At 39.2% G+C, this 23,965-nt stretch overlaps 2 protein-coding genes across 21 annotated transcripts in view; one reads left to right on the forward strand and one right to left on the reverse strand.

Moving 5' to 3' along the window:
- Positions 1–421: 421 nt before the first annotated feature.
- On the reverse strand, positions 422–16,763 carry ZNF558 (zinc finger protein 558). Of its 6 annotated transcripts, XR_014779394.1 has the most exons (10): positions 16,235–16,763; positions 15,987–16,088; positions 12,520–12,637; positions 11,878–11,966; positions 10,674–10,800; positions 6,799–6,894; positions 6,170–6,264; positions 3,008–5,737; positions 1,563–2,429; positions 422–709 (listed from the first exon to the last, which is right to left on the reverse strand). XR_014779394.1 is itself a non-coding variant. In XM_084782487.1 (9 exons), coding segments are annotated over exons 3-9 (981 nt in total). In that variant the 5' UTR covers positions 12,551–12,637; positions 15,987–16,088; positions 16,235–16,763; the 3' UTR covers positions 422–2,427. The 6 variants fall into 6 exon arrangements, 4 of the variants coding, with proteins under 4 accessions (XP_084638613.1, XP_084638612.1, XP_084638611.1 ...); XR_014779395.1 differs by having other exon boundaries at positions 422–2,429; XM_084782487.1 differs by having other exon boundaries at positions 422–2,429; positions 5,197–5,737.
- A 68-nt stretch (positions 16,764–16,831) lies between these two features.
- The window catches only part of MBD3L1 (methyl-CpG binding domain protein 3 like 1), a 240,052-nt gene continuing 232,918 nt past the window's right edge, over positions 16,832–23,965 (forward strand). For 2 of the 15 annotated variants that reach the window (XM_084782493.1, XM_084782488.1), the window contains exons 1-4: positions 16,839–17,074; positions 19,389–19,698; positions 21,286–21,672; positions 22,400–22,462. The gene's annotated coding sequence lies outside the window, so the exon portion shown is untranslated. The other 13 variants (XM_084782500.1, XM_084782499.1, XM_084782492.1 and 10 more) reach the window with 11 other exon arrangements.

The following is a 23,965-nucleotide window of genomic DNA, read 5'->3' on the forward strand; positions in this document are numbered from 1 at the left end:
CTATGAAAAGTCAGGTGTGTGTCTGACAGTTTTGACATAGGTTTCTTGGCATTTTTCCTTTGAGGCTTTTAACGCTTTTTCTTTGTTGTGTACATGTTGTGTTTTGATTATTTTGTGACAGGAAGATTTTATACTCTCAATATTTCTTCAAGTTGAGCATTGTGGCACATGCCTTTAATCTCAGCACTTGGGAGGCAGAGACAGGCAGATCGCTGTGAGTTCCAGGCTGGCCAGGTCTACAAAGCTAGTCAAGGACACCCAAGATGACATAGAGAAACCCTGTTTTGGGGAAAAAAATTCTTCCTTTAGAACTTTAGCCTCTAACAGGGATGAGTCCTCCATCCAGATAGCAGTCATGCACAGGGTAAGGCAATGTGAGTGTCCTTTTTCTTTTAGACATACTCTATTTGCTATCTTTTTCCATCCCTTGTTTTTTGTCTTTATTTTTCATCAAAGCTTCTCCAACCTGGTGCAAGTCATTTACCTTTACTTTCTGAGTCTATGTAGCAATGGTTGTCCTAAAATTTGATGTGTAGAAGAGGCTACCATTCAGTTGAGAGTGATTTGACTCTCTAGTGCTGGGATTAAACTTGTTCTCCACCACCAGCTTCATTCCCTCAGTTTTCAGGCAAGTTCTATTATGACTAGGCTGAACTCAGGGACATCTCTCTTTTCTTTTCTTTTTCATCCATAGGTAAGGAGATAGGAGCTGAAAAGAAAGAAAGGGGGATATAGAAATATAGAGGGAGGATAGAGCAAAGGTAGGTGATTGAACCTACTTCTTAACTCAAGGCCTGTTACTCATAATGAAAGTTATTTCTAAGTTATTGGTATAGAATTTCATATATTGTTGCAAATCATGGGCATGTCAAATACTAGTCAGATTTTAGCCCAAGAATATATTTCCTAAGTCTAACAGATAGATATGGTTATATATAGTCTTAAAAAGCCTCCAAGACCCACATAACATGGCAATTAAATATTTTTATATTATTCTAAAGTTTCTTTGACACAAGACAAGTTAACTCTTGAAAACACCCAGCCAACCTCAAAGAAGATGATGAGCATCAAAGAACCTTTTTATGGAGTTGGCTTCAAATGTAGCGAACCAGCCACTGGGCAAAATGTCTTTTTTTCTGCTACAAACAGAATTCTGCCTAAAAATGTGCAACTTAGATGCAGGCAGAATCAAAAACTAAACTCTGCCAAGGTGGGGTAAACAAGTCCTCAATAGTTCCTGCCTCACAAGTATGTCTGTCAGATATATTAGGAAAGAAGGCTAAAGATGATGCTTCAATGTTAGAGTTTTGGGTGACTTCAGGTAGTAAGCTGTCTCTGTCATCTTCTCCTTTGGAAAACTGCTAACCTGCACTCCAGCATATTCAGGTAATTAATTTTATTCCTTCTCAAGTCTCTGATGCAGTTGAAGACCAGATAGTTTAGTTTTATAATTAAGCTTAGTTGTTTAGGGGTTAAAAAGTTTTTAAGTCTAGATAGATGTTTTAAGTTGATAATGGAAAACTATTATAGATATTGATTTACATTCAGAATTTTAGACTCACCAAGATAGGAAAGATGTTTTCTTCAAGGCTGCCAAATACAAATAGCCAAAACACGAAGAATGTAACATTTATATAATTCCTGATTGTTTCATGGTTCTTGCTGTAGGTAGTTTATTGTATATATGTGTAATAATATAAATGTATATGTAAAAAATAAAATAATAATAACATATATACTGAATATATTCTAAAGAGATTCAGTCAGTAGTTTCATTCAGGATGGTAGACAGAGGCCATCCTGGCCAAGTGCGCTTGCTAGTGAGGTTTGGGATTGGTGGGCTTTTTAAAAAAACAAAACAAGTGTCTTGCTGAGATACTTTTGCCTTGCTGGTATGTTCTGTGTGACACAAAAGTTTATTTGTTTCTAACAGAGATCTCTGAAGGCTCGTTGTTAACTTTTGTAAAGTTAATTTTCCTAACTGAGTGAGGTGGCAAACACCTTTAATCCTAGCACTCAAGGAGGCAGAGGTGGATCTCTGTGAGTTTGAGGCCTGGATGTCTATAATGTAATTCTCAAAACACAGACCTCTGGGAACTGATCCTTGCTGAAGACAACGAGACAGGTCTTTCCACAGGCCTGGAAACTAATGGATTCCTGAATGTTACTTATAGAAACATGGATGACTCAGAGGCAGCTATAACACCAAAAACCCTACCCCAGCATAAAAGACAACAAAATAGCTGCATCCTTGGGGCTTCCTTCCCAATTTATTGGCAGCTCCACATAACAACCTCCTCTTTAGCAGTAATTATTTACTATTCTTAATCTGAGGGGATGGCTCGTGAACATTTTGAGTCCTGAAGGTGTGATGAGTTTCCTGTTTCATCAGCTTCCTCTTCCAATGTCATTTAGGGCATTCTTGTTTCCTTTCGGAGAAAATATTTCAATTCAGTAAATACATTCACAATAATCCCCCAGAACATACTCAACAAATGAGGTAGTATTAAGACAATGGACTGTCTTATGTTCAAATCAAGACTGTATTATTATTAGCCAGAGAACTCAGGCAAGTGACTGATGTGGGCCATATGAACTTCTTCATTGGTAAACTGGTAATAACTGAACACATTGATGCTTGTCCAGAGTACCTGACAGTTACTTATAAGACATTCCTATTTGTCTATGAGAAGCACTACATAGTGTTTGATCATTTATTATCAATGCATTGTACTTTGTTATAAAAAATGTGGTTCTTGCATAAAGGAACACTTCACACAAAATATATACACCTAATCTTGTATGCACCTAGTTACAGAACTTCAAACAAACAAACAAATAAATAAATAAATAAGGCAAAACCACAATAACGTTAACCCATAATCACAGTAGAAGACAGCTCTAACACAAACTATTTTAAAAGAAAACAATTTGTACATATCATTAAAATAGGCTATGTTAATGTGCATACATATCCTATATCAACATGTAAGAGAATATAAATTACCTCAAACAACTGTGGATATCAGGACAAATATATTTATCAGTCTAGCTGGAACTTAACATCAACTCAAAACCGAACAGCAAATCACGTTGGTCAGAAGTTTTTGATGAAACTAAAGCTACTGCTCCATTGTCTATGTCACCACTGCCAAAACAAGATAAAACAAAAAAATTCTTCTCACTCCAGATATTACCGCTATTTGACAAGGGAAAGTATGTGAAGAGAAAATAAATGAGATGTTAGGCTTTCTCTTCAGTTTCCAAATTTCCTGGTATCAGTGTTCAGGCTTCAAGAAATCCTGGCATATTACTTTAATACTGCTTACAGATTAAAAAAAAAATTGTTGGGCTGACATGTGTGGGCGTGTCAGAGAATAACTTCTGGGAGTTCGTTCTCTACTTTCACTGTCTGGGTCCTGGGGCCTGAACTGAAGTGATCAGGTTTGGTGCAAATACCTTTACCCACTGAGCCATTTTGTTCACACTACACAGTGTAAGATGGACACTGGGTACTTGCGGGACAGAAAGAAGAAAAAGGGTCAATATCAAAAAGTCCCATACTCTGACAAAAATACTATGCCAGCCACTTAGGCTGGCATCAAATCCATGATCCACCTTGGCAGTCTCCTTAGTACTAGGATGACTAGTGTGTGCCACCACACCTAGCTCTTAGGAAGATAAGCTGCAAGCTCACTGCATTGAAACTTTGGAAATGCTAAGGGCTGTTTTTTAGGGTAAGGTGGGGTTATACACATAAAAATACATGTTTATAAAACAAAAATTGAAAATAATCTGAACTTACAGATACTACATACTTGTAGAGATACCCCACAATGATCCATCTCATTCCCACTATAAATTATTACAGTTCCTCAACAGAGAGCTGATGCTGACACGTCCTGACATGTATTATTCACTTTCCTAAGGTGTCCTCTAACTTATATGCTTAGAAAGAATCACTTTCAATTTTTTCCTATATCAGAGGATTCCTCAAAGACTTGCTAATGCCTATGAAAACTCAAGGGGGCTTTTCAGAAAGTATTCTCAGACCTTTTCAAGAAAGGAAAACAGTCAAGGGTTTTCCATTATCACTGCAGAGCACCTCATTAGTTGTGGTCAGGAATATGAACATTTTGCTATACAGTTTTCTGAATTTCTTGTATTCCGCAAGACTAAAAAGATTGGTATCACTAAAGGCCATTACCACAGGCTCCTTCTTCTACTCACAAGGTTTTCCGTAACATATCATCTTTGGAGCACACTACAAAAAGTGAACTAAAAAGCTTTACCACACAGATGTCTTTGCAGAGACTTAACAATTTACAGATGACTAAAAGGATGCAGATCTATTGTCTATTGAAGACTTCTCTTCATTAATTTCACAGCCAAGTTTTGCAGATGGTTCTCTGAGAGTTGTCTCCTGGCCCTCACACATTCTGTACTTTTCTCCCACACTGTATCAAGCCTGGTCTGTGGCTAATGTAAGAAGTGAAACCATACCTTATGGAGGCAAGGTCATAAGTGATATTTCTTGATTGCCTTCTCTTAAAACACTCAATTGGGGGTTGGGAGCTGTTGTTTTGCCATATTATAAGATATGGAGAGGCACTGAAAGTCTCCTGTCAGTAACCAGAAAAAAATTTCTAGGCATGTGAGGGAGCCTTCCTAGAAGTGATTCCTTCAATAACAGCTTCAGAAGACTGCAGGTCTGTTTGATGTCTTGAATGGAAGCTCATGAGAAGTCCTGAGAAAGAACTATAGAACTAAGGTGCCCTAACATTTCTAACCTATACATGTGAGGTATTTGTTTGAAGCCACAGATTTTTTTTCCGGGGGAGGGGATGCATATTACATAGTAATTGATAATATATACGCCTGATGTAAATTCTCTCAAGTTACCTTAGAATCAACAAAACTAGAAGTTCCCTTAGTAATTTCTCAGCACAATTTATATCCACCTGTTATGTACTCTTTTGTGCACAGAGAGGTAAGAGTTACTGGTGAAAGATTTTCCACAATGGTTACATCCATAGGGCTTTTGCCCAGTATGAGTCATTAAATGCTTCTTCACAGCTGAGAGATTATTAAAAGCTTTTCCACAATGACTGCACTCATATGGTTTCTCTCCAGTATGTATTCTCTTGTGTACAGTTAGAGAAAAGCTACTGCTGAAGGACTTCCCACACTCCTTACATTCATAGGGCTTTTCTCCAGTGTGAGTTCTTAAGTGCTGGGTTAGGTAGGAGCTCTTCCTGAAGGTCTTCCCACAATCCTGGCACTCAAATGGTTTCTCTCCAGTATGAATACTATTATGTCCAGTGAGCGAGGACCTTGTACTGAAGGCCTTTCCACATTGAGTACACTCATGGTGATTTTCAGCCCCTGTGTGAATTCTCTTGTGGCTTTTGAGGTTACAACTGGTACGGAAGAGATGAAAACACTGGTTGCATTCATAGGGCTTTTCTCCAGTGTGGATTCTCACATGAAGTCTGAGGGATGAGGGATCACTAAATGCTTTCCCACAGTGACTGCATTCAAATGGTTTCTCCCCATTATGGATTCTTTTGTGAACTGTAAGGTAAGATTTGCTGCGGAAGGATTTTCCACACTGACTACAATTATAGGGTTTTTCTCCAGTATGAATTCTCTTGTGCTGAGTAAGGTTAGATTTCGTGCTGAACACTTTAAAACATTGATTGCATTCATTGATTTTCATTCCATGATGACCTTTCTCCTGTTAGTTATGAAATAAATGATAATTTATATTATTAATATATGATGCTGTAATGAGATTCCCTTTGCCCAAAATAAAATCTGACATTAACAGTTTGACTCTCTTCACAGCTTATATGACTTCTGCTTAGTTTGAGCATGTCCAAAGGCACAGATATTTGATTATAAATCCCTATACTCAAAAATATTTTCTGATGAATTTAGGACTGCTTATGTTGAAAAACCCAACACTTGATTCAGACTTAATGAAAGACAAACTTATAGGAATTCTCAAGTAAGAAATATATTTAAAGTTGGCTTAATCTTTTCTCTAAAAATATGGTTTCATAGTACCTTCCCAGAGACATAATTTCCTCAAGTTTCAGTGTGACTGTTCATAATTACTCCCTGGGTTTTCTATCTGTTTTAACATGGGAAAATGAGAAATCGATACCTCCAGCTTTACTGCTTTTCCAGCATTAGCATGTTCTTTTCTAAAAAAATGCTTCTTAGGAGCTAGCCATTTGGTTTTAAGTACAGTCTCCAAATCTGAAACAAATTGAAAAGAATATAAGTCAAGAGAAGAAAAATGGTGATGTGCATACATGGGTCAAGGCAGACTCTTAGAGGTCAGAATACTTGATAAAGACTGGAAAGGACAGTTGGTTCTGGACATTTTGAGAGTTAAAGAAAATATATTCTAGGCATATATTGAGATTGGTAAGACACAGACAAGAGAAATGATCAGGAGTGGAAATTGTGACTTAAAATTTACAATTTCTTTTTTATTTTTGATTGCATTTATGTGTGCATGTGTGTGCTGATGTCTGTGAAAACAGAAGAATTGGGTTCTGCTGGAGCTAGAGTTATAGGCAGGTGTGGGTCTTCCTACGTGGTTGCTGGGAACGAACTGAACTCTGGTCCTCTGCAAGAGCAGTATTGAGCCATCTCTCCAGCCTGCGACTTAAAATTGAAAATGCAAAGAACTGCATCATTGCTTTTTTCTCCACAGGTCAAAGTATGAGACTTTGCTTCTCAGGCCATAGCCACCTCCCAGGAGAGGCCAGACCTACTTGTGCTTACCTGGACAGATGCCTGGAATAATTTCTCTGTCCTCTGTTATAGCCCTGTCTTCTTGTTCCAACTCGGATATCAGATTTGGTTTATCAAGGCGATGCCCTATTGATGGAGAAAATACATGTAATATTAGGGAGATTATTCAAAGGATGCTTAACTCTACAAACATGAAGCCAAACTTTTGAAGATGAAAAAACTGTGACTTTAGAAGCAGCGGTATAATTTTGTCTAAATTCAAAAGAACATAGTAACTTTCATAAGGAACAAAAATATTAGTATCTCTACCTCAATATTCAAAGTAATGGATTATTAATATCAGATATGCATGCTTACATTCAAATATACATTCAAAGGGTCCTAAAAGTTTTAACTATGGAGAATATAAAGCTGGAGAAAGAGAGATAATAATTTCTTAAGTAAGACACTCAACAGAAAGGTTCCACGAAAATATGGGTTACTTCCGTTTTCAACGTTGTGCCTTCCCTGTTCCTATTTAAGGACATAAAAGTGCTAAAGACTTATAAAAATGACAATGAAAATGGGGGAATGGAAGCTCACCTCCCCCGAAAGACAAAAACTTCTGTAAACTTACAGAAATGAATCACCATTCTGGAACTACAAATTTTAAAAGACAATCTATTAGTAGAATGTTTATTTATGGAAATAAAATCTAAATAGCACACCTTGACTAAATCTGAGCAAAGGGATTTCAGGCTATTTTTAACTGACTCACACCCATCTATTCTCTGTTCTTGCTGCCTATCTGCAGAGGGCACCAAGCTCCTACAAGGAACAGAACAGAGCACAGTTTATGTTTTCTTTTTCCTCCAGGGACTTCCAGCAAGTCTTGGCTTACTTGTTTAACTCCACACTCTGAGATGTGTGTGATAAATACATTTAAAGGCCAATGTATAAGAAAAATCAGTAGACACAAATAAGCATTAATCAAAAAGAACTCAGGAGGAAAAGCAGACAAAAGATGTTTGCCAAGAAGGCTACTGCAAAGATATATAATGTTCTCCACAATCAAGATTGTTACAGACATAACCCAAGCAATAGCATACACTCAGAAAAGACCTTATAAGGCACTAGGCTCATATTCTTAGTTTGACCCCCCAGCTTTGCATGAAGCAGAAGATCAAGGCAGTGTTAGGAACCATCTTGCTTAGTTTTAGTATCTACATGCTAAATACATATATTTAGCATATAAAATAAATACATACATAAATACAAAGCTCATTTTGAAGAGATTAAGAGATTTAGCTTTTTGGTTCTAGGACATGAAATAGTCAACAAATTATCTATGCCCACACCTGATTAATACAGATACTGGAAATTAGTTTTGAAATATCAGTTATGTTACATGCAATGATATGATAACCCCAAAGTTGAGAAAAGTTGGGCTGCAGAATTGCTGCGGACTTAATAACCTAATGAAAAGTTCAAAACACTGTAAAAGTCAGGCCTCATTTTTTAAACTTTTATTATTGAGCTGCATACATAAATACAATGAGGCATGAACAAATTTACATCTTCCTCAATATGACCCTCTCTCAAATTCATGTGCCTCAATTTCTAGCAACTACCATTAGCTCCCTACTAAGTGGTGGGACCTAGATATACTCTATCTCAACTATGAATGGGCTGGCTTCATCTTACACGTTTGGTTCAAGTATAGTTGCTGTGAGCTCTAGAGTGTGCCAACTATGTCATCCCCAGAAAGCCATACTTCATAGCGTTCCTCTCCAGCTCCAGATTTTAGATTCTTCCCACCTCCTCTTCTGTGATGTTCCTTAAGTCTTAGGGGGCAATGGTAATATAAATTTCCCATTTATAACTGTGTACTGAGTCTTAAGTCTCAGCACTTGACCAGTTATGCATCTCTCTATTGATTGCTGCCCACTGCAACAAGCAGCTTCTTTAACCAAGGTTGGAAGTAGCCTAGGTCTATGAGTGTAAACACTAATATTTAGAAGGTACTTTGATAACATAACTCTTTAGCAAAATAACAATAACAGGTTCCATTCTAGAACTTATGACCTTCCCAACCCTGGGTTTTTACTAGGACATGGCATATATAATACATCTATATATAATATATATTTAAGCAAATAAGATCTTTGCATGTTTGAAACAAATCTGGTCTTCATAAAGAGTTCCAGGGTAGCCTTATTACACTGGGAGACTGTACCAAATCAAGCAAACAACAACAACAACAAAAAGCTTTATGAAAACGTATAGTCTTCCAACCCAAGGCAGTAAAACCCTCATTTACAGAAACTATTTGAACACAGGTGACTACTACCTTGGGCAGTAGTTAATGAAGAGAACCACAAGTGGTTAGAGTGCTGAGGAACGGGTCATCTTATTCAACTTTACACCATCAAAGCTCCTGGCACTCAAGTAGATGAGATACCAGAATAATGTAGGACCTGGCAAATGGGGGGGGAGAGGTGAAGACGAAATGCTGACTTCTGGGTATAACATGGTTACTGCATGCATCAACTCATAGCAGATATGCTGCCTATACAAGATCAAGCCAGTCAAAATTACAGCATAGCTAGGGTCCCCAAAGCCCTACCTCTAGTGGATGAGCTACTGGCAATTGGCTTGTTCATGCTGGGGTGGACAGCCACACACCCATGTGCATACAGGTAGTACTACTTAGTTTTGGGAGGTTATTAATAACAAAACCAAGAAACCAAAAGGATGACAAGGTTGAAAGGGAGCTGAGGTGGGGTGACTTAGGGAAGATGGAGGAAGGTAGTAATAGATGGACATTGGCAATATACTTTGAGTACATGTGGGGAACTTTCCAAAAACATATGCACTTACACACATAAACATATAGAGATGTCTTTCTCCCTTTTCTTATGCTGTAACAAAATATTGCATATACTTTTAAAAAAAAGTACTTTTTCATTTATTCATTCATTCATTTATTTATTATTATGTATACAGTGCTCTGCCTGCATGTACACCTGCAGGCCAGGAGAGGGCATCAGATCTCATAATAGATGATTGTGAGACACCATAATAGATGGTTGCTGGGAACTGAACTCAGGACCTCTGGAAGAGCAGTCAGTGCTCTTAGCCTCTGAGCCATTTCTCCAGCCCTAACTTTTTAAGGAAAAGAAGTTTATTTTGGTTCAAGATTTTGTGGTCCACAAAGTCCAAACAGCATGGCACTTGCATTTGAATATATCCAAATATGGCAGAGGAGGGATAAAGAGATGGGGGAGTGGTTACAAGTGTATTCTGCTCTTGGAGGGGACTCAGGTTCACTTTTCAGCACTTACACCTAGCAGCTCACAACCGCCTACATTTTCATCGCCAGAAGGAAGTGACACCCCTGGCCGCTGCGGGCACCAGCAATCATATACACCCACCACACCTGTACACATAATTTAAAAAGTGAATACATTTTTACATTAATATGGAACAGAAGTAGAAAGTATGAAGAAGGGACTAAGGATGTGGCTTGTCTGCCTCTACCACAGCCCATTCTTAAGAGAATTAACTTGGTCCCATGATACCTGATTGACTCCCAACAAACAGCATGAATCTTTGCTGATGGTCTCTGGATCCCGACACCTTCTAACATGCTCCACCATTACAAGTTTCCACTACTTTAACACTACCTTTCTCAGCAAACTAAGATTCTAGCACATAAATCCTTGGTGGCTAATGCAAATCACAGCAGAAGTAATGAAAGGTTCTGAAATTATATTGCTGTATACACCATGGTGAATATCCTAAAAGCCATTCGATTGTGTATTTTAAATTGATCCAAACTCTGTTTTGTTTTATATCAAGAAACAAACTGGACCAAGAAGTGTTGCTTGAGTCATTAAACAAAAGCAGGGTTGATGGTGGCTTACCGAGGGATGCCAGGTTCTTCCAGTTTTCTAGCATTACCGTCCTGTACAGAGTTCTTTGTAAAGGATCCAACAATGCCCACTCCTCCTGTGTGAACTGCACAGTCACATCCTCGAAGGACACCAACTCCTAAATTATTCACACAGCAGAGCTTAGTCAAAGATCTCCCCAAGGAGAAGAGAGCCCAAGGTAGTAGACCCACACATGGGGACTCAGAGCATAAGACATGTAGGCAGGTTAAATACTGTCCTCCTTGGCTTCTCGCCTTGGCTCCTCTCCTGTAGAGTGCACTACTTCCCAAAGTCCCATCCTGTTTCCACTCTGCTTGCTCCAGAAATCTCAGTTCCTGGGGCTAAGCACAGGCCCGGACAATCCACAAAGAGGAGAAACGATTGTTACATGAATGAATAATTCCCCCATGGCTGTGATAAACTGCCTGCAAATAAGACAGAGTCAAACCTTTATTTGACCTCACCACAAACTCTTAGGGAGTATGTGATGTCCTCAGATGCTCTGGAAGGAGCTTTGCAGAATCAGTGCATGTGTGTAGTGGATGTAAACATGCTTTTTGTTTTGATCCCAAGTACGGGATGTGAAACTGCCTTGTGTGAGGGCGTGTTATGTTTGTTCGCTGGAAACAGACTTGTGTGAGGGTAGGCGAATGATATTTGCCAGCTGAAAAACATCCTGCCATGAACTCTGAGAGGAGATAAACAGGAGCCTAAAAAATGGACTTCGCTTCACAAGTTTTGCATCGCTTCCTATTGTTGGCTGCTCATCCCCCCCAGTTTGAGGTGTTCTAAAGAGAAATGCTCTATAGAATGATGTGAGGTTCCTGCTGCTGTGGTTGTGGTCCCTTTTGCTGAATTTCTGGCTTGCTGTTCAACAAGCCTGCTGGAATCCTCAAGACAAAGAATGCACTCTCCCCCAAGGAACCCAGTCTAAAAAGGTCTCCTTCCATTGTACCTATTAACCCTTTCTCTCCTATCTAGAATAGGTGCATTGGAAGGGAGCTAGAGGCATTAAAGGACTGCAAATAGAGTAGGTTTAAAAAATATCAAAGCCTACACATGTGGTGGATATAAGAGAATTTTCCGGGATATCTCCTAGCCCTTGCCAGATGCCTGAGGATACTGGTTGTTTATTAGTCTCTATAGTGGCAAGTTTATGCAAAGAATGACTTGAAAAAGATGAAGATCTACTCACTTGTAACAAGCTTGTCAGGAACTCATTGGCTAGGATTTCTTTGCCCATATGTCCTTTTTCAGGAGACAGTGAGTACAGAGAAGACTGAACTAGGGAAGAAAAAATAAATCATAAGAATCTAGCACACCCTAGGATGCTCTGAGGTTTAGTTATCCACCCGAGGCTGATTATATACAACTACCAACACCTACAGCAAGGATATGCACATGCACACATCCACAGCATATTCTTCTACCCCTGCATAGACACTCAGTCACAACTCCCATAAACATACATAACCTTGTTTCAACTATGCTAATATATAGGACACCTGGGACTGACTGCCTGTGAGGAAGAGAACGTATTCACAGAGGAGGAAATTGATGGTCTTCAGTCATCACCATTTATTACAGGAAAATGAAAGATATACTTCAAAAAAGACCAAAATCTTCAAAATTACCATGAAGATGCCACATCCATTACACAGCCACTGTGTCCCAAGAGCTGTTTATCACATCCAAGAACCACTGGGCTCCACCCTTACCTTACCTGCTAGGCCTGAGCCTCCTCAATGGCTACCCAGTCCCTACCCCCTTTTTGAATTGTGTGGGGTTGAGGGCCTTTGAATCTTATTCTAAGGGCTGCTAGGACCCAGTGACTTACCATATATTAGAGGAATGACAGTTGCTGTCATACTGACTCCAACACCAGAACTCCTGAACACAGGGCAGTAGGTGCGCCCGCCACACTTCTGACACCCAAAGACACCAAGGACAGCACTCTAGAATCAACAGAAGATAGGAAGTCTGGACAGCCATGCTCATTCCCATGGGTGTAGAGGATAAGCTTTTTGTCAACTTGTCCATCTTGGCCTTCTTCAAAATGCATATTCTGTTTCTCGCACTGGGCCTTTCAAGTTGGCTGGAGGGATTGGGGGTGGGGTGGGGGGTCTGTTTTCTTCTTTCACATCACCATCAATAAGAATTCTCCTCATTTCAAGCAACCAAACAATTCTGGAATAAGTTCTCACCATCGAGAAGTCTACTAATTCAATTCATTTCTAGTATGATCTGCTTGAATACACTATGAGGATTAAATATTCAAAGGATGCAGGATCAGTTCCCAGGGTGTCCCTATGCCCCAGCTCTAGATGCCAATTGTCCTCAGTTGGGTTTTTCTATGTTCTTGTCCCAGTAGCTGAAAGTTGGGGCTCTCAGATTTGACTAATTTGCTTGAAAGGAAATTTATAACTTGGCTTGTTAAAACTCACGCACTTCTAAAGAAGGCTTATTATGACTCTGGAAATTCTAAAAGGAGGATCCTTAAGTCACAGGAAGTAAACAATTCAGGAGACCCTGGACACCTGTAAAACTGACTGTATTCACAAGATTCACATCTCATCGAAGTTATAGAAGCAGTAAGGACTGAAGACACAGACCATTAAGCGGTGTGGATGAGACATTCTTTGACTTATGGAGCTGCCTGCAAATAGTGCACTGCGTTCCAGGTTTCCAGTATTGGTGAGCAATTACGGAAATCTGCGCGGCTTTTGTTGATGCGCCCACTCTTGGTGGTCCCATACATCTCTTCCTTCAAATTCTCCATTTTGCTATTCAAGCCAGGGTAGCACCAATATTCTCATGTGCTAAGGATGTTTTCTTTCTAGTTACTCTCCAACCTGCTTCCCTATACCAGCCACTACTTCTCTGGATGCCGCCTTTCCTCTTGCTCTACTCGTGCTTCACAAGGTAATATGTACTGTCCACCACTTCCATCTCTAGAACAATACCCCTGAATCATGATGATGACTGTAGCAGAGGCACAGAGCACTGTCTCCTGACACTATGTCCCATGGGTTCCATGAGCAACACCACAGAAGACTACAGCCTTTGCTGAGGACACATGGAAAAGCTTTCTCATACACAGCTGGGCATAGCTCTTATGAGATGAATCTGTCAACGTTAGACCAAAGAGCATAAGTTTTCAGAATTTATCCTTTTAAACCTATTTCTAAGAATTATTTTGATGCCATTCAAATACCGAAAGATTAGGGTAAGTTCACTGACAGTGTTTTTAATAGAAAAATACTTAAAATCATCACAGGTGGGACTGGGGAAATGGCTTAGCAGGTAAAGGCACTTTATCGCAAACTTCCCAACTTTTCTTGATCCTAGGGACCCACTTGGTAGACGATGGGAATTAACAAACTGTCCTCTTGCCACATAGTATGGCACATAACACACACACACACACACACACACACACACACACACACACACACACACACACAAATGTAATAAAATAAACAGAGCCCACATCACAGGAAAGACCCAACTGTGCAAGCTGTCCTCTCACCTCCACGGGAGCGCACATAAAAATAAAAGGTCATTAACTTGAACAGAAATAAATACATCATAATAAAATACACACATAAGTAAAACCATCAAATGAGAAAGATTAAATAAAACTGTAGGCTACCTTTACAATGAAGAAACAGACAGCCAGAAATAAAAAAAAGCAAAGCTGAATCCATCTCCAAGTACTGACAGAAATTATCTAAGAGTTGTCAACAGAAAGCATAGGAGTGAAAGAAGCTGCTGGAGGTAGGCAGATAGAACAGCAAGAGATAGGAGGGCATAGAAACAAAAGGAAATAAAAATAGGATGAACGGCAGAGAAAGCTGAAGATGCCTCCTGTTGCTTTTAAAAGTAGAGGAAGATTGCCAAGTATAGTGTGTGCTTTTAAGCTCTCAGAAGGCAGAGAGGTAGGTGGATCCATGAGTTGGAGGTTATGCAGGGTTCTACAGAAAGAGACTGTAGTGTGTGTGTGTGTGTGTGTGTGTGTGTGTGTGTGTGTGTGTGTGTTGGAGCAAAGAACTACAAGTCAAGGAATTTGTGTAACACGGAAAAGGCTTTTTTAAAAGCTTGAAGGAAAGCTGCCTGAGGCACCTAGAAATTCTGAGCTCCAGAACTGAGAGAATGTTTCTATGCCACATGAAGCCATTGTTTATAGTAATTTGAGATACCAGCCACTATTAGCTTACAAACCAATTACTAATCCTTTCCAAATGGCTCTGCCAGACTCACTCCTCAGTATTCTCATCTTTACTGTCTCTTCTATTGTCCACTTCATGGAGACAGGACACAGCCAGTTTTGGATTTCATTAATCAGAGCCGGAGCCCAGCTCATGAAAGGGACCAACTGTCTAGATTGTCTAGGACTGTTCTGAATCCTCAATGTCCTCTATCCAGAATATTCAGCCTTGACTAAAATGAGGATCTTGATCATCCTAACCTGTGTAATAATGACTATCAATTACATACTAACCAAATATTTCTTTAACATGATTACAGAAAGCTAAAATAAAAAATGGCAGGAGTAGGGACGTGGTTCAATGGTGGAGCACTTGCCTATCTTGTCCAAGAGAAGTATTTGACTTCCAGCACTGACTAAAATAAATCAACCATGTATAGCTAATAAATAGCTTCTATATTATATAAAGCATACTGTCTTTTTCAGGAATGTTAAAATCCTATTGGGGGCAAGGGAGGAAGGACAATTTTGTATCCTACTCTTTAATCTGAAACTTGTGGTTCGATACTCCTCCACATGTTTCTAATAAACCAACATCTACTAGCTAATCTACTCAATTTTACATTTCTGTTCCTAACATAGGAAAACTCAAAACATCTTTTTCTCACGTGTCTCTTTATTCTAAAACTTCATGAAGATGTACAGGTTTTTAGAAATCACATAGAATGGGCTTGAAAAATGCCACTGAGTAGTTTTAGCATTTACTGGGAAGGCCTGTAAGTATTAAAAATACATATATCTTCTATATTTGTATTTAATATAAAATCCTGAAAATTTTGGCAGCGAGTACACAAGAAAATCCTGCATTTATGTTTATTCCTCTTTATGGATAATTATACTTATTTTCTGTAATTTGCACATAGCTACATTTACTTATTACACACACCTTAGTATTCATCCCTTGAATATAACCCATCAAACATTAATACATTAATACAGCTTCTTGAAATAACCCCCATTCTTAAGTAGTTGCATCCTTACAATCTGTTACAAGGAAAATAAAAACGCTATTGCTTAACGTTTTATATGGTACTCACCTGATTACATGAAATTCATAGAGTAACGAGGGCCGGTGAGGCGTTTTCAACACAACATTGACGTTTCTACACAAATCTGAATTTGAATGATGTTTTTCTTGTCTGGGGGGAAAAGGTGCAAACACTGATACTGAGGCCTTTTTCAGACAGCACTAACATTGTGACAGAAAAAAAAACCTTCATTACCCCTTCCTCCTCGTGTATTTACAGATTTAACATGTAAAAAGAGGCTAGGAAAACGTAATTACCTGATCTCTATGCAGGCACAAGCTCAAAAGGACAGGCAGAAGCTGAAATGATGTGTCTATTTAATTCCTCAACTTATTTGCCTGGAGTGAGATCTTCTGGTGCCTCCACGTCCGGTAAACATGCCTTGTCGTTTGTTTAGAAGGCTTAAAAGTGACAGGGCTGAATTTCACAGAGATGAGGGACTTCTACTGTCAGCACTACTGCTAATTTGCAGGGCTTGCTCCTAGCACGGTAGGATACAGAACAGCAGCGTCCTGGGCCTCCACCTACTGGATGGCAGTCGCTTTATCCGCCGCGCCTCCGTCGGTGAGAACAAAAAGCATCCCCAGAGCTCTGAGGTGCAAGAGCCCAGGATTTATTTCTGGTTGCGGAAGCAGCCTGAGACCTCCAGGAGGAAGCAGGAGTCTAGTGACTCTGGGCCGAGGACGCTAGTGGCCCGAGATCTCTCTCAACCCGACCAAAACCCCGTCTGCACACACGACATGGCCCTTTCCCGCCGCCGAAGACGCCCACCTAAAGGAGTAACCGCACCACCTCCCAGGAGCCAGGCTCCGCCTTCAGTTCCGCCCTGCGCTTCCACTTCCGGCGCAAGCGCTTCGCGGTTCACTTCCGCCCAAAAGTTAGTCCGGGTTTCAAAGCGCGCTTAGAGGGCAGATTTGGGATCCGTGGGCCCCTGTGGATTTTGAGTGTTCTTCTCAGTTTGTTTAATGGCTGTGTACACTGTTGGGCTCTGGGATAAGTCAGCTAAGGAGACCACGAGCGGCCCGGGCGGCTGGGAAGAGATGGAGAAACGGACCATTACAGAACCCGGAAGAGTCGAGCTTGGAGGACCAGGATAGGTAATGGGGAAACAGTCCTGAGGAAGTGACTGCGATGGGAGTTAGTTGCAGGGCAGGATGATGGTCAGAGACAAAACGTAAGAGTGGAGTGCATTGACTGTGGGTGGAGATAGTTTCGGCGGGGGGAGAGGCGGGGGCGGCGCATATGTTGTGTAGGGTTTGAGGTACAATGGCTTCTGTCCCAAGGACTTTGAGAAACTAGTTGCAGAGCTAGGAATATGGATGGGCGTAGATTATGCGGGGTGGATGCTGCTGGAGATTACCCTCCATGGATTATGTCAGAACACGGTTCGTGAAATGAAACTCTAAGGAGAATTCTGATTACTTGTGAGAAAACTCCAAGAGAATACAAGAGTTCTGTGACATCAGCCCTCCAAGCACAAAATTATTCTTGGAGTGTGCTTTCATGCCCCTCCCAGGTGTAGTAAATAGGAGTGGGTAAATCTTACTATTCAGATGACGTTTTCAAGCACAAGTTTTTCTCATGACTGTATACAACAGTGGTTCTTAGCCTGTGGGTCACGACCGCCGAGTGGGGGTGGTGGTTGTCAAATGACCCTTTCACAGGCGTCTCCTAAGGTTATCTGAAATTCTTAACAGTGGCAAAATTATAGTCATGAATTAGCAACAAAAATAATTTTATGTTTGGGGGTCACCACAACATGAGGAACTGTATTAAAGGGTCACAGCTGCATTAAAAAGGTTGAGAACCACAGGTAGACAGCCGAAATTCATGTGAACACACCTTGCCCTTGTGACTGTGCTTGCTCAACCCTCAGAATACCCACAGGATATAAATTGTTTGATGCTCCCAGTTAAGTTGGATGTTGCATGAGACTTTAGACCACCTCATTTAAAGGCTTTTTTTTTTTTTTTTTATCTCTCCGCTCACACTGCCAACAAGACTGGTAACACATCACTCAAAAGTAACGTTTCTTCAGTCTGTTCTCAGTGATTATACAGCCTATTAGAATTGCATTGTACACGTTTCTCTGCAACTTGCCTCTTGAAAGCAAACATTGCTTATTTTAATTATGTCTTGACAACTTCACATATAGCTATATAGTGAATTGTGGTAAGATAGTTGCAGGTATGAGCAATTATGAGTAGGGATGACCTAAATGATTCACTTCATGATACTAATTGCTGGGGCCTCCTGGGATAATGAGTGTTAAGATATTTGGTTGTAGTGCTGTTTTGAAGAACCTCCTTACTGATTCCCATGTTGGCCACACTATTTTATATTCTCATAGACAGTGTATAATATTTCCTTTACTCTGTATCTTTAACAACATGTTTTATTATTATTATTATTATTCTTTACTTGATTAAAGACATTCTAACAGGGGAGATAAAATATCCTGCTTTACTATTGGGTATATACTACAAAGAATCAGCCAGTGTTTTAGTTTGTTTTCTACTGCTGTGATAGAACATTCTGACCAAAAAAAAAAAAAAAAAAAAAGCCACTTGAGGAAGAAAGGTCATCCTGATCACAGTCCATCATTGAGAGAAATCTGAGCATGAGCTAAAACATGAGATGTGGAGGAACCCTCCTTACTGTTACTCCTTTAGGTTGTTCACCTTACTTCCTCACACAACATAAGATTTCCTGCCCATGGTGGTACTGCCCACAGTAGTATGGATTCTCTCATATCAGTTGTAAGTGTTAAAGTGACCCCACAGTCATGGCTCCAGGCCAATCTGATGGAGGCATTTTTTCAGTTGAGGGTTTATGTCTACAGGTGACTCTAGCGTATGTCTATTAGCTTGCTGCAGACATATTGACATACTCATGTTTGTTACTTCACTCTTTACAGTAGCTAAGGTGCAACCAACCTATATGCCCATTTATAGATTAATGGTTAAAATGTGATAAATATATACGGAGGAATTCTGTCCAGCCATAATGCATTTGTCATTTGTGGAAAAAAATGCATGAGGAGGGATTATTGTACTAAATCATTATATTAAAAGAAATAAACTAGTCTTACAAAGAAAAACATTGTGTGTTTTCTGTCATACATGGAATATAGGGGGAAATATAGTAGGGAAATGTCTTTGTGCAACCAACATATGCTAATTTAAAAGTGTGTGAGTGTGTGTGTGTGTGTTTCTGCATGCACCCTTACCCTGTGAGCTATCTTTCAGGCCTAATATATGCTAATCTCATAAATCAAAGTTTTTATGCCAGACAGACCAATCCTAAACTGTGTTGGAGGTCATTGACTCAACCTTTATATATGTGTGTATGTGTCACATTCTGTGTTCTCTTGGTTGAAATGGTTTTATTTTTAATTTAATCTATTCTCAGGAATGAAAACAAGGACCACAGTGCTGAGTGTGACCAGCGGGGCTGACTGGAGCCAGGTTGGTGACTTCAGTTGCCAGGCACAGATGGATTTCTGTTCCTGGTTCCATGTCTCCTGCGATCATCTTGAATGTGCTGTAAGTGATCATCAGCTTTCAGTGGAGACCATTGCAAGGACCAGTTGGGCAATGAGTTGCCAGCCACTTCACCCTTTACATTGTTAAATTAACTGTGCTGGAATACGAATCAGACTTAAAAAGGAAGGGAATTTTGACGCATAATGCAACATGAATGAAACATTTTGCTGAGTAAGGTATGTTAGTCATCAAAACCAAATGCTATCTGTTTCTATTTACATCCATCCCTAGTGCACTAAAATGTGCAGAAGTAGAAAATAGAATAGTAGACCCCCTAACTTGGGAAGAAGGATAAAAAGCATGTAGTAGGAAAAACATTTCTGTTTGGGAAATGAGACAGTTCTTCACATGGATGATGGTAATGGTTGCACAACAATATGAAGATACTAATACCATTGAGCCAGGCATTGAAAAATGGGACAGAGGATATATTTATGTTTTCTAAATTTTATGATAATTTTTAAATCAACAGAATATGATCTGTAGCTACCCTGCGGTTGCAATCTGTTTTTCTGTGTCTGTGTCTGTCCTTCCTCTTCCTCCACCTCTCCTCCCATCCCTGCTCATCTTCCTCCTCCATCTTCTTTCCCTCAGTCTCCACCTTCTTTCCTCCTTCCCATTTAAACCTTGGTCTCACCTTCCTCTGTTATTTACTTATTTCTCACCCTCCTCATTTGTTTCATCTGTTTTCTTTTTCATAACCCCAGATTATTTCTTTTCTGTTAGAAAATCCCAGTTTTAGTCCTTATTTCTGTTCCCTGTATCTTTTGTGTCCTTACATGGTAGACCATGTAAACTGTAGTCATTAAGACAATGACTGGGATTTCATGACAGAAAATACACCAGGACATCACATTGAACTTCACAAATATACTTAATTTTTTTGTCAAAAATTTAAAAAGACATAAGAATAATAAAATTTACCAACAATGTAAAGGATTCTATAGACATAATAGTTACTTTTTATATACAATGTCATTGGATTAATATTCTTTTTATAAAATTTAAAATTGTTTTCAGCTGTTAGCACAAAAACTTACATATTTATAAATGTATTAGTTACTTTTACATCACTGTGATTAAAATATAGAAATGATTTAAGACAGGGACCATTTTAGCTACAGTTTCAGAATATTATAGTCTATCCGGGTATGACTCATGGCATTGGGATTGTTGTGAGAAAGCAGTTGTATGCATTTGAGCAGACTAGAAAGTAGAGACAGCTAATCTGGAACCAAAGGTAGATATAATGTATTCAGTGTCCCCAGTGATTTACTTCTGCTACCCAGAACCCTCCTGATAAAGGCTCTATACCTTCAAAATATTGTCATAGGCTAGGGATGGAAAATTCAAAATATAAGCCTATGGGGGACAGTCAAACCATGGAGGTACCGTGTGAACATGTGATGCTTTGGTATGTATGTGCATTGTAAAATGTTGAAATCATTTTAAATATGTTAAGTATACTGATTATCTAAAGACTTATCACTTGTGCTTAAAATATAAAAACCTTATTAAGTTTTTCAATACACAGCCATAGTTTTTCTATAGTTATATACATATTTCAAGAATACATTCTAGAAATTGTTTGCATTTTGTTAATAGCATCTATCAATAAATAAGTTGAATTTTATCATATGTACATGCTCTGTATTCATACGTTAGTTATTATTATTTTCTGTTAATAGCATCTATCAATAAATGAGTTGAATTTTATCAGATATACATGCTCTGTATTAATACATTATTTATGATTATGTTAGGTAGGGTAATTAATTTGAAAGGCTGAAGCTGAGACAGGAAGATTGTGAGTTTGAGGCCAGCCTGGACTGTATAGCAAGTTGAAGGCCAACAATAATTATATGGAACCAGAACCTATCTTAAGAAAGAAGAAAGAAAGAAAGGAAGAAAGAAAGAAGAAGGAAAAGAGGAAAGAAGAGAAAAACAAGATAAACAACCTCCCACATACACACAGTTGTAAAATAAGGTTCACATCTCTGAGTTGTTTCAAATGCTTTCCACTTAACGTTTATGTGAAACATTCCTTTTGGATGTAATAACAAAGGGTCATTGTGACTTTTCCAAGGGAAAGAGCCACAGAATGATGACAGCATATGAAGGTTCCAAGTACTCCGAGGCGCTGAGTGAAGGTAAGATGTTACAGAAAGGTATAATGTAGGTGTCCTTTTCTGAGTAGACATATATAGAGGAGGAGACAGAGAAGGGTAGACAAGTGATTTTTATATAGTTCAGAGAAATGTAAACTTGATCAAATGCTGAAGGGAGGAATCCATAGAAAAAGAGATGCTGAAAATGGGAAAACTTCTTACTGTATTGTAGGCATAAGGTTACCAAACAGGAAGATGGAAAAATCTCAGATTGGGAGATAAAGAAAATATCAACATAAGTGGAAGAAATTTAGAAACAATATAAGATTGTAAGGATGTGAACTAGACCCCTAAAGCTTCAGTCTAGTTTATGCTTTTCTCATGAACTACTGGGAAAATTTTAAGGGAACTTGGGGTGTAAGTGGGTAAGGGTTTTATCCTTGGCTCTTGGCTATGGTTGTAAACAGTAGTGATGGACTATAATCTGGAATCGTAAACCAAATAAGCTCCTTTCCCCTCCATTACTTTTTTCAAGATATTTTATTATAGCAACAAGAAGTGGAACTAAAAGTGGAAATAACAAGAAATAAAAATGGGAAAAGTATCAAACAGGCGTAAGGGAAATTCAGTGAGTCAGTAGATTAGCACATAACAAGAAAGGAAAATGCCCAAGCACTATGACTTTTTCCACATCGGTGTTAGTATTTTGTATTTATAGTAGTACCAAAATAGTATGTTGTGTGTGTGTGTTTTTTTTTTCTTCCATAAGGCTGGCAATAGCTGTGGCATGGTGATGAGGGCAGTCTTCCAGATTTGAAGGTTTACAAGTTAGGTAAGATAAGTGGAAAATAATTTTCCAGTAATATCAATAGCACTATTGAGATCACAGATCATAAAGTTGGATATTGATGTGTGTTGATGCTTATTTCTTAAACCTCTATTTTATTTGGGGGTATTTATTGCCTCTACCTCCCTTTGCATACCCCTTTATTTCTCCAGGCTATTTAGAGTTAATTGGGCTCTTTGGGGTCAATACCAGTCTCCATCAACAGCAAACGCAGCAAACAGTCCCCTGTGAGCTGCTGTGTAAAAACATTTCTCTCCCTGTCTATCTCTAAACTGTCACACAGTCCATTTCTGCTCTCTCCAAACTGCTATAGGCCACATGCTACCACCACATGCCACACCTTTCTTTCTCCAAGCTCTGCTGTTTATCTCCCCCAGAGTCCTAGACAATGCCCCTCTCCGTACTGCCCAAGGCAGGCCGCTACCAGCTGTCAAAGACCACTCTATGCAGGAGGCAGTTATCAGCTGTGGACATACCAAAGCCCAAACTAAAATCATACACTTGGGATTAAAATAACACATATTTACATAACGTAACTGAGTTTACAAAGAAGCCAAAACATCCATTACAGATCTAGGATCAGCAAGTGGGAGCCTGGATAATGGGTACCAGAGTTACACTGGAAAAATCAGTTCTTATAGTCTATAACACAGCAGGTGATTGTAGTTCACAGTATCTCATACACATCATAAAGAACTAGGAAAGAGAAATTTGAAGCTTCCCGACACAAGGAAATGGTAAATGTCAAAATGGTTAAAATGCTAATTATCTTGGCTTAATCATAATGCAGTGCATGTATGCATGCTCATACTCATCTGTAAATATTTGTAGTTCATATGTTACTCTAAAAGAACAGCTTTCACAGAAGTCGAATTGTAGAATCAGCCCAGATGTCCATCATCATATGAATGGGTCAAGAAAATGTGATATACATAGACAATAGATTTTTTTTTTTGAAACAGGGTTTTATGTAGCCCAGGCTGGCCTCAAACTCACTGTGTAGCCAAGGAGGCCCTTAAAATTTTGATCTTCCTGCCTCCATATCCCAGCTGCTATCATTACTGACCTGTATAAGCACACTCAGTTTTATGGATGTCAAACCTAGGCTCCTGTGCATGCTAGGCAATCACTCTATGAACTGACCTCCATGTTCATCCCCTACACAATGGATTGTTACTTGGCCATAAAGAAGAATGGTATTATGCCATGTGTAGGTCAGTGGCTAGAACTAGAGATCATATTGCATGAAAGACAAATATCAGGCTGTGGAGATGGTCCAGCGGATAAAACACTTCTGTGCGATTATGAGGATTAGAGTGTGAACCCCCAGAACCCACATAACAGCCAGTATTTAGGATCTATGGATATACTGGAATGCATGTAACAACACGTAATGAGAAAAAGGGGTCATGCATTTAAAAAGGAGCAAGGAGGGACATACAGGGGCCTTGGTGGGAAGAAATGGAAGGGAGAAATGATATAATTAAT

The sequence above is a fragment of the Acomys minous genome, assembly GCF_964271855.1.
Source record: "Acomys minous genome assembly, chromosome: 5".
Taxonomy (NCBI): Eukaryota; Metazoa; Chordata; class Mammalia; order Rodentia; family Muridae; genus Acomys; species Acomys minous.

Coding starts and splice junctions, on each gene's coding strand:
- ZNF558 (XM_084782485.1), bottom strand. CDS start 12,550: ATGACAGCAACTGTCATTCCTCTAATATATG. Junction 6,265..6,798: donor TATTCCAGGCATCTGTCCAG/GTAAGCACAAGT, acceptor AATTTGTTTCAG/ATTTGGAGACTGTACTTAAA. Junction 5,738..6,169: donor GAAAAGCAGTAAAGCTGGAG/GTATCGATTTCT, acceptor CATAACTAACAG/GAGAAAGGTCATCATGGAAT.